The sequence below is a fragment of the Opisthocomus hoazin genome, chromosome 3 (genome assembly GCF_030867145.1).
Source record: "Opisthocomus hoazin isolate bOpiHoa1 chromosome 3, bOpiHoa1.hap1, whole genome shotgun sequence".
NCBI classification, from domain to species: domain Eukaryota; kingdom Metazoa; phylum Chordata; class Aves; order Opisthocomiformes; family Opisthocomidae; genus Opisthocomus; species Opisthocomus hoazin.
The window spans coordinates 14,008,385-14,024,307 of record NC_134416.1 but is presented as its reverse complement, the minus strand read 5'-3'; the positions used below and the strand labels follow the sequence as shown (position 1 = coordinate 14,024,307).

Sequence of the window (15,923 nt, the reverse complement as noted above, 5' to 3'; positions counted from 1 at the left end):
GTGAAAGGTCTAGAGACATAACCAACACAGAATGGACAACCTCTTCCAGCCACATTATGCAAATACAGCCGGTTTTACTCAGTAGAGTTATTTCAAAATGACACACATTTAAATAAAACCTTCTTAGTAAGGGTGAAATGGGAGAATATTTTCTGAGGGCTGTACATGACGTAATCATGGTGGTAGATGTTGTGAATAACCTATGGGTCGGAGAAAGAGGTAGAAATATAAAGGACAAGATGATGAGGGAGCATGATGTGAGAAGTGAAAGGGGTAGAAGGAGCTGGTATTTCAGAGAGTTGCAGGTGATCTAAGAGGGGAAGAATGGCATGCAAAGAGACAATGGCAAACCAAGCGGAAGAGAAGAATAGGAAGAGGTTGCTCCGTTCCCTGAATAGAAAGACTTCCAAGCCATCTCATAAATACAGTCTGAAGAGTTGTTTTGCACTGTTCAAGGATCTGGACCAATATTTTTGGGAAGTCTTTCCTGAATCCTACATGCACTTGCACAGCCAGCCTCTTCCTCAGCATTGTCTCTCCTGCCCATTTCTTTTTCCATCTTAGTGCTGGGACAGCACTCACACCTGCTCCACCTTTGAAACCCTCTTCTCTTGCAGATCTCCTTTTCCCAGTAGCCTGCAAAGCTAAATGCCATATTTTATCTTACACAAGGCAAGTAAAGCCCCTGCACTTCCAGAACACCCAGGGCTGGGCAGGAAACCCACAGTCCTGTGTCATGACTGTGCTGCATTTAAGCAAGCTTCTTGGGACACGGTCTTTCTTCCTAACAGGCTTTTAACCTCAGCCCAGCTGATCCAGATGGCAAGTCAGATCCCTACATTGTGCTGAGACTGGGCAACACAGAAATTAAAGACAGGGAAAACTACATCCCCAAGCAGCTAAACCCAGTATTCGGAAGGTCAGTGATGGCTTATTTTGTTATTCAGGGGTGATTTCTGCTTTATTGCTTTCCACCACTATTGCTGTTACTATTACAAAGTGTTTGTTATATGTTGACTTCTGCCTGTTCGGATGTTTTGTAATTCTGCTGGTTAACATGTTGACAAATGGTGTTGTATGATTATAAATTATTTCCTTTTCACAAGAGTCAAAACACATCACGGAATGCAGTTTGTGAGAGGTTTAGCAAAATGATGCATGAGAGGAAATGAGGCAACAAATGATCTTGCCTGTGCAAATTAATGCAATGGTTAACTTCAAAATGAAATAAATATCAGCACAGTAAAGTGTGATTCCACAGGCTTTGTTGCTTTTTCAGGTTGAATACAGTGCCAAATAAATCTCATAATTTTAGGACTAGGACAAAAAAACTATTTTTTGGAACCATCTTCTGAATGGGGGAGCCAGGGACAAGCTGTTACTAAATATCAACCTTGTATTATTAATACTTTATACTTATTTATATATATAGCTCAGATTTTTTGCCAGTAAGTTTCCCTGTTTTAAGAAGGTTAAAATGTTTTGAATTGGGATGGAGTTATTCTGTAAGAATGTTAAAACAGAGAAACTATAATATGTTCAACTAAAAGCCTCCTAGGCCAGGGTCCTGTCTGCAAATGCAGAGACATCAAGAAAAAAGTGCGAGGATAAAAGACAAGAACAGAGTGGTCCCTCCATATCATGCCATCTCAGTTTCTGTGATTTAAGCTCTTCCTCAGTAGACGTTGCAACTGAAGCATTGTTATGATAACCCATAAAGCACAGCCACTGTGTTTGTTTTAGAGAAGGTTAGGAAAGGGCTATTCATTTAGAAAGTCCTTGCTACTGCTGCCAGTGGCCACACTGATGTGACTGGACCAGCAACTCCTTCACAGCAGTAGCATCAGTCAATGTAACCACCTCACACCGTCCTAGACATCCTGGTTATCATGGCACCACCAACCTCTAGCAATCCCAGACTGTTTCTCCTCCAAAAACTGCTCTCCTGTTGCTGCAAAATTTAATTTGACCACTTTGAGAAACAGGACAAAACTTGTCCTTCAGGAGGCAAAGCTCAGTTTTGCCTGTGCTTTGGAGAAATCTGGCACCAGTGTTGTGCTGATGAGGATGTCCTGTCTTCCACTAGCTCATAAAATCCCTTTTAAAATCACTTTTGTATTTTCAGCTTCCCTGAACATCTCAAGAACAATGATTCCTATCCCTGAAAAATGCACTGTGTGTAAAGAGATTTCTGATCTTTGCTTTTTTGAAACTTGTTATAAAGCTTTTGCCTGATCATTTTGTTGGGTGCCCCTAGTTTCTTTTATTCAGTATTTAATCTGGAGCTGTTGGAAGAAAACAGAAAAGACTCTGATGTCCTTTTTGCAGGTTCTGAAAAGCATGTGGGAACTCATACGCTTACAGTCTCTTTAGCCTTGTAATTTCCATACTTCTACCTCTGTTGGATTCAGGATAAATCATTGCAGCTGACCAGGTCTGTCATATTGCTCTGTCTACTATAGGTAGGCACAATCCTGTACTGGGGGTGGTAAGGAAGCGGAAGAAGGAAAATACTTTAGCACTGTGTGTTTCCAGCATCTTCAGATATTTCATTAAAACAAAAAACACTAACAAAAACCCCCACTGCTTATTAGAAGAGACATTGTCCACATGTTGTTTGCACAGTATTCATTAACCTAGTCTGTTAGGCTTCAAAATTGACTTGACTGCATGTGGTTCTCATTTTTTGCTGTAGATCATTTGAAATCCAAGCTACATTCCCCAAGGATTCCTTGCTTACTGTTCTGATCTACGACCATGACTTTGTGGGAACAGATGATCTCATTGGACAGACTAAAATTGATTTGGAAAATCGTTTTTATAGCAGGCATCGAGCTACCTGTGGGTTACAAAGTCAATATGAAATGTAAGTACCTCTTCAGACAGCAACAGAGAGCAGCACAGGGTGAATGACTTCAGGGAGAAATTCCAGATGTGGCTAAATATCACACTTTCTCCAGCACAAATGTGTCACAGGAGGTATTTTAATTAAATTTCACTAAAGAGCTTAAGAGTGGCTTTGGGTAGCTGCCAGCTTTGGTGGGAAGTAGATATTTTAAAATTAACACCACTGTTTGTTCACCAAGTATTTTAGGCAGTAAACAACCTATGTACAACATACCTACTTGATAAACTGCCTTTGGACAGGTAGGGCTCTACTCTGCTCTCCATTATTCAGCTGCAACTGCAGGGGTTGCAGCAAGGCCAGAGGGACTGGTGTGGCACTGGGGAGAGTGGAAGAAGAGACGGACTTCTGGCATGGCCTCCATAGCAGAGGTTAGTCACAGAAGGGTGGTGCTGAGCTCCTGGTCCCTGTCATATGGCTGTACACCCAAGGATGTTGTGCACAAAGATTAATTAATGCAGAGAAAGTCAAACTAAAATATCTCCATTGCCCTGGAGTGGGGCACTAACCTGAGAGATACGGGTTTGTGGTTCTTCTGCTATGATTGTTTCTCTATTTTATATACAAAGGGTGGACAATGTAAAAAAGCAATCCAGGAGTACAGACCAAACCATAAGACTTCCCTTGCCAGCTCAGTCTCCAGTGTGAGGTATTTCTTTATGTGCTTGTTCCAGTTCCCAGATAATCTCAGCTTCTCCTCTGCAGGTGGGAGCCGCAGAACATGTCTCCGTAAATGGAGGTAGAACGTGTAGACTTGAATTCTTTAGGTAGAACAGGGAATGAGCTCTGGTCCTTTTCCTCTTGGGGAGCATTCCAATGCCTGGGATACTTTATCTAAGCTGTGGGTGAAGCTGCCTCAACTTCTCCCGTGTTTTAAGAGAAAAGAGTGGTTGGCCCTAGGACCTGAGTAGACAGAGGGGATGTCCAATTAAGAAGTAGTGCTGGACAATTCAAAGGAAAATTTTGGCTGAGCAAATGTCGGGGCCATTGACCACAAAACTAATCCCTACATGGGAAGTCCAGACTTGCCAGTGCACATTGCTGAAAGAAAACCTCACCCATTTCTTTTCACTTTGTTCCCTCCTTGCAGAGAAGGGTACAATGCATGGCGAGATGCAACCAAGCCAAGCGAGATCCTCACTAAGCTGTGTAAGGACTATGGAATAAGTGGACCCTTCATGCGGCCAGGGGAGATACAAGTAGGAACAAAAGTCTTTAAGGGACAGACAGTCTTCACAGAAGATGAGAATGGTAATGAAGTAGTTCATCATTTTTCAACTGCGTTGTAGCAGTATCAAGATATTGCCAAAGCTGCAGCTGGGGCCCTGTCGTGCTATACACTCTAGAGTCGGATTACTGCAACCTGCCTCTGCTTTGAAATATTAGTGTAACTGTGGTGATGAAAGTTGTGTCTATATTAGCTATTACAGTAGCTTAATTACAGAGACTTTGTAGAGTGAGACAGCTATTGCTGATGACCTGACATTCCCATGGTAGGTGCTGGGGGAGAATCTGGACTAGCTCCAGCCTGATCCCAAGGACGGGATGCCCAGGACTGGTTAGAGTGCAGGCAACCCTCTTGGAACATGTGTTCTGGCTTAGTTTCTTCTGAAAGGACTGCAGTTTGCATGCTCTGAGATCTTTCCACACAGCAAATCAAAGCATGGCAGGTCAGGGAGAGTCTTTTAAAAAATACTTTCCCTGTCTAAATTAAAACACTAGTGTAGACAGACCCAAGAAGTGAGAAGAAGGGGGAAGGGAAATACAGATGTGAAGTGAGTTACTCAAGGTCAGAGAAGCCCTCTGTTTGATCACAGTCAGGTTCCAGGCTACTTATCTGCCAGTCCTACCTTACCTGCTTGGCTTTCCTCTCTGTTGTTTCTTTCCTCCTCTAGATCACTACCACTCTGATGGCTCTTCTGAAGCACTAACACAGCGCTGTGTAAATCCAGGTATCTGTGTGGTCCATGAATCCAGAGGGCAGGACAGAACTTTCTTTCAGAACTCCCAGATTAAAAAGAGGGCAAAGCTACCAGAAGTTGAGTGTCCATCTCACATAGGAGTGGAGTGGGACAGACCTATCAGTGACAGACGTCTCTGTCCATGGCAGCGGGTTTGGATGAGATGATCTTTGCAGGTCCCTTCCAACCCAAACCATTCTGTGATTCAGTTTTATACTTCGGGTAAGGAAATGAGGTGTGAGGATGGAGACTTTCAAGGGGGAACAAAAGGAGCTGGTTTGGAGACTGTAGTGGACACTGTGGCAGTGTAGGGAAAATTCTAAGTTTATTCATCTTTGAGCAAATTGCCCGTGGCAGCTACAAAATATAGCTCACACCTCAAGTGGAAGGCTGCTTATGTAGCACTGTTGAAGGAGAAGAGTCAATCCATTTTTGGTTTCTTGGCCTGAGAGAGATTTATGACTCCAGTATTGCTGTTTGTTTTACTCACTAGCAGATGACTGAGTGCAACTGCCAGCAACAGGATCTCTCAGAATTCTGGTTTACTAAAATAAGCTTCCAACAAACCAACATCAGATAAGATGATGGAAACCAAAAGCAATGAAATACAGAACCAGATGGCAAAATCCAAAGTACTTATGTACATAAGTTTTTCAGCATGTTATAAAGAAACAGTTTACAGCATACAGTCTTCTGCATGATACTTATCCAGACCGCTGTTCTGACAAGTACATCTGGGTCCTTATTTCCTGCTGGGTTCCTGTGCTGGTCATCATTCGGGTCTACAAAACTAACAAAAACTGCAGATTTGAGCTATAGAGGAGTACCAAAACAGGTGGACAGTACCTTTTCCACTTTACTGGTGGAAAAAGTTAAAAAGTTATATTTGCGGGCCTTACATCCACTTTTAATCTACAAGGGAGAGACTAATTTAACTTTGCTCTAGAAGCATAGAAGTTAGAATAGGATAGAGTAGAGCAGAATGGAATGGAATGGAATGGAATGGAATGGAATGGAATGGAATGGAATGGAATGGAATAGTTCAGTTGAAAGAAAATTAGATGAAATACATCACATCTCAAACACATCAGTGCACAAGAGGGAACTAAGTCTCATAACAGTCATCCTTCCTCTCTCTTTGAGCCATTAGGAAATGTTTAATACCTACTGTTTAAATCCCAAACAAAAGTTTTGTGTCCTACCAGCAACTCAGAGATAGCAACACTGTAGGAAAACTGATAACTATTTGCTTACACAAAGAAGTCTTAACTTTCTTCTCAGCTGGGTACTACCCTCCTAATCTAGGAGACATCCTTCAAAAGTTTGCATTCTTTTTGTGTGGAGCCCACAGTCAAAGAGAGGAAAGAAAATCTCAAGAGTCAGATGGCTTTCTCTGTTTTCCAATATCCACCCTACCTTCAATATCAGCACTGGTCCTTCCTTGACGTGCCATTATCCGGGGTCTCCCATCCTTGCAGTGGCCAAGCTGAGCTGGTCAGGAGGAGACACGTTCTTGCCCATGGACTTCAGCTCTCTTCCTCTGAGGCGTGATTCAGTTCTCCAGGGGCTGTCGTTACTGCTGCCATCACAAGGCAAAATGAGGTGTAGATATAACTCCTAGTGCCTGTATACTGTCAGCTCTATCAACATGCAAGTGTCCTTGTTTTTCACGAAACGTAAAAAAACCTCACATTTGTGATTTTCTGTAAAAAGAGTAGTTCACAGGTTTCTTCCATCTTCCTGTTAGAAACTGCTGCTGTAATAGTGAAATAATTCACTGTGTTTTATAGATAAGCTACTGCCTAAGTGCTAATCTTCTTGTTACCCCCCTGAGTACCCTTATTTACAAGAATTAAATGCTTTTCAAGACCCTTCTTTACTTAGCTGGGATACATAAAGCTTTCCTTTTAACTGAAGCAGATTTTTAATGATCATCTTTAATACTTAATGGAACTTGTTACCAAGGGGTTCAACATTATAATTCAGCTCTCTTTGTTCTTTTGGTTTTACTCTTTCCTATAGAGGAGCCAGTTGAATCGTATGAACATCTCTCCTTAAAGGTTTTACGTGCTTGGGAAGAAATCCCTGGAGCTGGATACAAGCTGGTCCCAGAGCACATTGAGACTCGGCCTCTTTATCATAAGGATAAGCCAGGCATGGAACAGGTAGAGCAGCTTGGAGATGGCGGTGATGGTAGACCCTGTCAGTTTTCCTTTCCTCCAGTTACTGTGGTTTCTGTGTGTACCAGCAAAGTTACAGAGACAGCATCCAAATGTTGTACTGTACATGAGACTTTGTACAGTAGCAGCCTGGAAATTGTCACACTTATATGTATACAGCCGGTTACCTAATTACACAGCAATCGCACAAGGTGTGACTGCATATTTTCATTCTTTTGAATGCTTTAGTTTATGAAGTTAACATAAACTCTACTTGTATTTGGGCTTTCATTATTTTTTTTCTTTTCATCACGTACTATTTTTATATGGATTTTACCTTGCAGTTGCCAACTTCATCATATTTCTGAGAGATTAATAGAATATGTGTATGAAAAAAATATTGTATAGTAAGTTTACAGATGAAATGTTTGTTACAGGTTAGCTAGCTGGCTGGTGCTTATAGAGGGAGCAGTAGTTTTAGATGTCAGAACTGCCTTTTAAGCATTTTAAAGTCTCTCTAAAATAGGGTTAAAGAGATGTTTATCACTTTGTTTTCAAGGGTCGTGTACAGATGTGGGTCGACATGTTTCCTAAAGATATGCCTCTGCCAGGACCCCCAGTGGACATTTCACCAAGAAAACCCAAAGGGTAATACTTTATGCTTTCCTCCCAGCACAGTGGCAAAAGTCTTCAAAAACCGAGTCTTTCTTAAGTGTCTGGGAAGAACTACAAAAAGATCTATCACAACAAACTTCTGTTGTCCCGAGAAAAGTTTTCTTGGGTTCACATGACATCAAGTCAAAAGAGAGCATCTAGTTTGGTCTTCTCCATTAAACAACTGAAAAAACTGCTGATGATTTTTGCATCAAAGGTTACCACACACCTCTTCTAGAAAGATATCCCTTTTTCATATACAGATTGCACGTTGCTAGAACCAAGAGTCCCTTAATAATTCTGATGTTGTCATCCACTTGTTGAGCTGAAAGAAGTAATGCTGGTTTTACTACCTCTTACAGCTAGGTAACATACTTGATCCAGGTTGACATCTCTAAGCTGATGCAATAATATTATACCTATTCGATTTCCAGCACCTGCTTCAAAGATAGGAACAAGAAACACATAAAGCAGCAACAGCCAGAAGAGAAAGGTTAGGAATAATCGTCTCTCAAATTCCAGATGGATACTTCTGCTGCTTTATATCTAACATTATACATAGGTCTTCAGGCTAGCTGAACGTTTGTAAATGAAACACAAAAATGACCAACAGAGCTCTCAGCCCATCGTGTCTCAGCGTTATTCCAATATTTTAGCAAGGCCTTTCCCAAGAATTTTATGTCTCAGCACAGCATTGGGTACTATTCTTGTATTGTTCATGTTTGAACAAGAAACAATACAGCAAAAACTTGTTTCTTTTCCCTTCCTTTTGCAACAGCCAAGATTTGACAAAAATAAGAGTCTGTGTAACAATTACTTTCTTCAGACCAGAACTTCCTATAAAGCTCCTTAACAACAAGCATTTTCCAATCCAAAAAGATCTAAAACTAATCATACCCAAAAAAACAAATTGTTGCTGCCATTTTTCTAGTCTACAAAAGCAGGGGAAAATATTATCAAATCATTAGTTATGAGAAAGGAAGTAAACATGCAAACATGAGTTACACTTTGTACTGAGAAATGCATATTTGCTGCAGCAAAACAGGCTTCAGGCTCCATAAGACTTCAATGACTTTGTGAAAACATTTCTTGTTGACTATCTTTGACTGAACAAGGACCTGATGGAGCACTGCAGATGAAAGTTTCTTTGGCTAGTGCAGAGGCTTAGTTTTCATGGTCAACATCTCCTTAAGAGCTCCGTGACCTAAGCTATCTGGTAACTTCTGGGGCGAACTGTTTCGCACCTGAGATTGGGGCTATTTCCAAGACAACACATATCATACCAGAAAAATCACGTTGGTTCACTCAAACATAGTTCTTTAAATTTATTTTGCAATTCGTACAATGACTCAAGGCATACCTAAATTTTTGAGTATCAATTGTTTAAGTCACCCGCAACATCTGGATTTCAGTTCAAGCTTCCAGAGCTTTGGATGGCCACCATAAATGTCTGTGTATAAGGAGTGGAAAGGATGGGAAAGCTTTGATTCTTTTACTCTTGTTTCTAAAGATGATTGCACGTGCTTAAATGAAAATGTCTCTAAAGAGTGCTTTTCTTCCCCTTTAATGCACTGGATTGCACCAAGTATAATGTTTTTATGCATTTCTTCTGAAAAGTACATCCCAGGGAGCTCTGTTTTTTATTAGCAAGCTGCTCACTGTTTTGGAGACTGCTCTGATGATCTTGTTTAGGTCAAATTTACCTTGTTTCACTGCAGCATTTTTGTGAAAAGAATTCAAAAGGATGAGGCACATAAAAAGCAAGGAATTTTCCATCCCTCCCAAGCTAGCAGCAACCCACTGTCGGCCGACATGCTCTTAGATCTGAGAGGAGCCACCATCCCCATTCTATCGCTAGATGCTTGTAAACAGAAGAGGCCTGAGGCTGATGCTATTTTTAAGGTTTTGCACAAATACAACATTACTCAGTTTATAAAAGCATGATTTGGTAAAGGTTTACATTAGTGTCTGACCAGAGCTTGAGTGTACACAGGCCTTCTTTCTTTTCTTTTTCAGCTATGAATTGAGGGTAATAATCTGGAATACAGAGGATGTCATTCTAGAAGATGAAAATATCTTTACGGGTCAAAAATCAAGTGATATCTATGTAAAAGGGTAAGTTCTCCAGGACATGTCTTCAAAAGAACATGTAATATTTCATTCAAAAATCAGACAAAATATTAATATTATTAAAATATTATCCTGAGAGGAGCTACCCTGAAATCACTGGTTTCACACAGATACATCCAACTTAGCACTAAACTAACGTGTTCAGAGTAGTAGCAGGGTAGGTCTGAGTGCAGAAAATTCAGTGCAGGTTAGAAGCTGAGGAAATAAATAGAGAGCCAGCCTTTGTGCTGAGCTGTGTGATAACATGAGGACATCACTATCAATGCTAGAGCTGTCTGACAGGGAAAGCCAGGAGTGGATATCTTTTTGCTTCTGTGCTTTAATGATGAAGACACAAATCTCATTATGTTCAGACAGTGCACATGGCACTGAACCTGCCACCAGGCATGGGTTTGCACTGGGGGCAGTGCCGTGCTTGGGATCGTTACTGTTTTACCCAAATCCATTTTGAAATAACAGAGTTTGCATGGGAAAAGCCACTATGTGGATGCAATGTAAAAATGCTAGTCTTTACTCAAGCTGTGATAAATTATCTTCAAAACCAAAACATACCTAGCTGGATCATTACCTCAGTGGAGCTCTTCAGAAGAGAAGATTATGTTTAGGAAAGTGTTGTCCTTTTGTAACATAGCATTGCCCATCAGATGTTGTGGACGCTAGCAGAAACTGAGACGAAGTCACAAGAAAAAATAGGGAAAGTGGTTTGTTTATTTATTTATGGCATGTTTATACCTCCTGAGCCACAACTTCAAATGTTTTAGACTCTAATACCGAGCACTTTAATCCATCTTGGGACATTGACACAGAATTTATTAGCAGGGCACAACATCAATATAGGGTGATTAATAGTGGATAAATGAATGATGCTGTTTTTGCTGGTCTCAAAGCAGACAGATGTCATGGCCAATAGTAAATAGCCAACTGGTATTTTGGGTTCTGATCTAAATAAATATCATTTTCTCTCAGCTGTTGATCATCACTGGCCATTGCTGCAGCCTGTGGCTTGGCTGGCAGGTGGCTGAGATCCCCGAGCCAGGTCTGTCACTGCATGTTGCAGTTCACAACGGTATGTTACCTCCTACTAATTAGGGATTAATTAGTAAATGATCATGCCTGTAACCGAATAACAACCACCACAACTCCAGCTCCCTTGGTGATGGCTATGTATTCCACTATGTTCTTGCCATAGGTGGATAAAGGGCCTGGAAGAGGACAAGCAGGAGACAGATGTACATTACAACTCCTTGACAGGAGAGGGCAACTTCAACTGGCGCTTTGTGTTCCCATTCCACTACCTCCCAGCAGAGAAACAAATGGTGGTTAGTAAAAGAGAAAACATCTTTTCCTTGGAAAAGACAGAGAGCAAAATACCTGCTGAGCTGGTACTTCAAGTATGGGACTTTGAAAGACTCTCTTCAGATGATTTCTTGGGTAAGTATGGAATGGATCTGTCTGAACTTCACCTGAGTTCTTGCCAGACCTGTATTTTATAGAGGTACGTACAAAGAGGTGTGTCTGAGACCCAGTATTTGCTTGTCTTTCTCTGAGGCACCACGTTGTGAACATGTACATTTCTTGGAGAAGGAATAATTAGGAACTTGGATAAGATGATGCCAGGGCAATATAAATGAGTGCCTGATGGTACAGAGAGATCCCCAGCTCTGAAGCTTTGGTCCAAGCTGCTGCATTGCTCCATGTATCTCATCTGGAAGCTGCTGTTTGAATGTGTTCATTTCTGTCCGATCTCTGAGTGTTGTCACATTACTTCTCCCTCCAGGCACTCTTGAACTGAACCTGAATGGGTTCCCTCGAGCAGCAAAGACAGCCAAGAGCTGTGACCTAGGCATGGTTGTGGCAGCAAGCGCAGAAAACAGGATCTCCATATTTCAGCAGAAGCGCGTCAGAGGCTGGTGGCCTTTCATCAAGTCTGGGGAGCTCACGGTAGGCAGCTCACTACAGATGAACAGCTTTTCTCTGGGGGTGATATGCTCTGCTGAGATCCTGAGACAGACAGAGGCTAATTTTGGATATGGTGTTTGAAGAACAGTCACCGCTGGCAATCCATAAGACTCCTCCAAATGCTTCGGTGGTCCCCCACAGATTTGGTTCAGATAATCCCAGGCAGCCAGAGCTATTTGTACTTTTTCTTTGCTTTCTTCTACTGTTCATCTCCCAGCACACTGGATGGGTAGAGTGGAAAACCAGGTGTTTCCAGTGAACATTATGTCAGCTGAGGAAGTCCTGGGAGGAATCTCACCTGCTTATTTATTTATTTTCTATTTATTTCTCACTTCAACTAGGGCAAAGGAACAGATTTTGGAGTCAATCATTCTTCTGCTTGTTAGTGACACATCTTGAGTAGAAAGAGCGCAGTCCCCTCTGCATGTTGAAGCGTGCTCACTAAGCCAATATTTTTTTTATTTTAGTGGCAAGATACAATTGATATAAAGGAATGCAAATGACAACGACAGCTTCCTCCAAACTCTACAAGACTTCTTATGTTAGAAGCATCATCCTAAGAAGAACATAAATGCTGCCACACCGCTTTCTATTTACCTGAAGCCTCTAATATAACAAGGCTTGCAGCAGGGTGTAAATCTCACTCAGTGTATACCTAGCCATTTATCTCAGGGTTTTCTGCTGCAGCCTCTCTTCATAATGTTGTAGTGCTTTCTGTGTATAATTTGGAGTTACACTGAAATTAAATCTATAGTGGAGATAGTGCTGAATAATGCATTAACACAGAAAAGAGAGAAGGTCTCTGTAACCAGAAACAGACAGATTATAACTGATTTGATGCTGTAAATACAAGGGAAAAACAAATATCTAACCCATATTTAAGAAGCTCTAACTTCTGTAGCAGAAGTTACAGTTACTTCTAAGAGTTCAAATAACTCAGATTACATATTTCTACTGCAAGGTGTAGCAGACATATCTTTTAAAAGTCCTAATATTTTATTGGTCACTTAACAAGTGTAATGGCTTGTCACAATGAAAACAAGTAGTAAACCGGCAGTTATATTCCATCATGGCTTTTCTGAATTCTAGAAATTATCAGTAAGTTGTTGCTGAACAAAGCTGTCCTTTTGTCACAGCTCTGAATATCATCTTCTGGCCATCCATGAAGAAAACTGACTCCGAATCCACCTGCCAGACCCCTATTCTTTTAGCCTGAACAGAGCTCTAAGACTACCTGCTATTTTCTGCACGCAGATCTCGTTTCTAGCCATCTTTCTTTTGCAAGCTGAGACCGCACAGCTCAACTGCTTCAGCATTTGTGACTGGCTGAATTTCCCCCCATTGATGGACTGCACCTTGTCCAAACCACAGCACAGCTTCCAGCTTGGCTGTACAGCTCTGCTGGGATGCATGTTAGGTAGAAGACCCTCGTCTGCTCAGACAAATTATGTTGTAATTTAGGAAGCAGAAATGACATTTATGGGCCTGGCAGAAAATATACGACCTCTCTTTCCTCATGGTCCTTGAGCACAATTCAGGAATTTGGTGCTTGGGTTTTCCTTTGTGCTTTCCCTTTATCTGCAAAGACTTTATCCTATTTTCTTTAATCAAATTCCTTCACCCTCAGCTGGTTTCATAATTTCCCCACAAGATGAATCCCACTGTGATTTAGTTATAGTAACCCAGGATTGGATGCTTATGTATGATGTCTCTAATCCAGGGCAAAGTGGAAGCTGAGTTTCACTTAGTCACAGCAGAAGAAGCTGAGAAGAATCCAGTAGGCAAAGCTCGAAAGGAGCCCGAGCCCTTGGAGAAACCCAAGTGAGTAGGAGTATACTCATTAAATAAGCTGGGGCAGGGGCATTCAGTAGGAGATGGAGCAGAACAGGTCTGCTTGCTCCTCTCCTGGCTTTTCTCCTCTTTCCTGCTGTAACCTTGAGCAAGCCATTTGGCCAACTTGTGCATTGCTGGGCTCCCTCATGATGGGGCTGACTGCCAGCATCAGTAGCTGGCAGCACCTTCCAGGTTAGCTGAAATGTCTTTCTCTGGAAGCTGAAATAAATCTGCCTATTTGTCCTCAACTATAGTTCACACCTGGGCTTATTCCATAGCTCACCTGGCACGTGATTACCTCTTAAACCATCATAACTTCTGCACAGATGGATGATATTTATTCTATTAAGAGGATAACTATAACAGAGGATAATTATAAGGATAAATATAATTAACTCATGTTTAAGTGCTATAAAACGACTGTATGAAATATTTCCACTGTCCATTTTTTTTTTAATATGACCATTGGGATGCAGAGTCTTAGCATTAGGAAACAAGATTTTTTGATATTAGGAAAATTTTCTTCACCAGAAGGATTATCAAACACTGGAAGAGGCTGCCCAGGGAAGTGGTTGAGTCACCATCCGTGGAGGTATTTAAAAGACGTGTAGATGTGGTACTTAGGGACATGGTTTAGTTGTGGACTCTGCAGTGTTAGGTTTACGGTTGGACTCAATGATCATAAGGGTCTTTTCCAACCTAAATTATTCTGTGATTTTGTGATTCTATGATTCTAAGAATTATCTACACACATTTAAAGGTGCCTTAGTTGCTACGTAGTCATGGAAAACTGACCTCTGCATACATCTAGTTATTTTTGCACAAATCAATCACTTTCAGATAAAGGCATATAGAACATGAAAATCAGGTCATACAGGAATGACAGAACTTCAAGAAATCTAGCTCTAAATTTTTTGTACTTCATACTCGAAGAATGAAGATGTTTATTTTTCATCATAAGACTTTTTAATGAGGATGTTTAAAGTAGTTTTACAAAGGGAGATGATCTAGAAGGAACACTTTATCTTTCAGTATTTGTCACATTAAAAAATATTATCAGCTGATACTTTTGTACTCAGAAAAAATGTACTTCTAATCTATTTTGGCTCAAGTACTTTGCTCTACAAAAGTAATGAGCTAGATTTGAAAAAAAGAGAGAGAAATTGATGATATAATTTCTGCTACCAAATCTTCTAAAAATCAATTGCTAATCATAATGGTAATTATTGCAAATTCTGTTTAATTTTGTTGGTTTGATGTATATCTCAGGATAAACATGAAAAAGAAGAAAGCAGCATAAAGGTTGAATTGCCAATACCCCTACAAAGGGTATAAATTTAGCCTGAAATTTAGAGGTATCAGAGACTTGTTGAAAATTACCCTTGGAAAGGCTTTAAAAAATAATTTCACTCAACTACTTTACCCAAAGGCAAAATGATGTATGCCTGACAGACGTCTGTCTGAAAGATGCCCAGTGGTGAAAACTAAAGCACTGTCTTACAGAGAAGAGAGGACTGGGATAGCTCTGAAATATGCCTGGTAGGAAGAAATCAGCCTAGGCAGTTTTAAGAGGGAGTGTAGCCTGTAATAGAAAGAATACATGTCCAGAAGCTTAACAATAGGATGCACAAAGGTATTCTCTCACTTTCCTCTCACTTTTTCAGGCCCAGCCCATGCACCCCTGCCAGCCTGGGGCTCCAGGGCTCCAGAGCTCCCTGCATTTTCAGCTCAAGGGCATTTTATCCGTAAATATGCTGTTGGGCCAAAAGGTTACCACAAGCTTAGTGGCCCCTGCTCTGCTGCACAGCCAGCCTGGAGGTGTTTTGATCCAGAAGCCACAAAACCACCGTCTTCCTCCAGACCTTGAACTCAGTAATGAGAGAAGCTCCACATCAGGTTTTTATGAATACACAGCCAACACATGGCTCAGCCCAGTGTTACTCTTAATTGAGACATATGCCTCAATTAAATTAAAATTAGGGTGAGGCTAGTCTCACTTGATGTTACCCATCTCAGAAGCAAGTCATTCAGGCTCCTTTTGCAGCTGCTCATGCAGAAATGGCTGAGTCATCCCATTTACCTAACACACATATCTTAGGATGGCAGCTGGGGAGGGAGATGAAATGTCTGTCAGCAGGTTCTTCATCTCCACGTGCAGACAGCCCACATGACTGACCAGGCTGGGCACCTACGTTTTAAAGTTAGGCAAAATAAATCCTAAGGTTACTAAAGCACTATCAGCATGCGGATAAGAAATACTATTTTAGCTAGACACTCACTTACTGTAAAGAAAATAAATTCATAGCTGAAGACATTGCATGC

The 15,923-nt window shown here is 41.1% G+C and overlaps 1 protein-coding gene across 1 annotated transcript in view; it reads left to right on the top strand.

Annotated features, from left to right (window-relative positions):
• Window positions 1-15,923, top strand: part of FER1L6 (fer-1 like family member 6) — an 82,679-nt gene that overhangs the window by 64,618 nt on the left and 2,138 nt on the right. Inside the window, exons 32-40 of the mRNA XM_009935719.2 lie at window positions 792-919; window positions 2,696-2,866; window positions 3,996-4,156; window positions 6,889-7,031; window positions 7,585-7,673; window positions 9,696-9,794; window positions 10,999-11,240; window positions 11,587-11,750; window positions 13,489-13,589. Of these exons, the coding sequence (XP_009934021.2) occupies window positions 792-919; window positions 2,696-2,866; window positions 3,996-4,156; window positions 6,889-7,031; window positions 7,585-7,673; window positions 9,696-9,794; window positions 10,999-11,240; window positions 11,587-11,750; window positions 13,489-13,589 (1,298 nt within the window). The remainder of the gene's footprint in view (window positions 1-791; window positions 920-2,695; window positions 2,867-3,995; window positions 4,157-6,888; window positions 7,032-7,584; window positions 7,674-9,695; window positions 9,795-10,998; window positions 11,241-11,586; window positions 11,751-13,488; window positions 13,590-15,923) is intronic.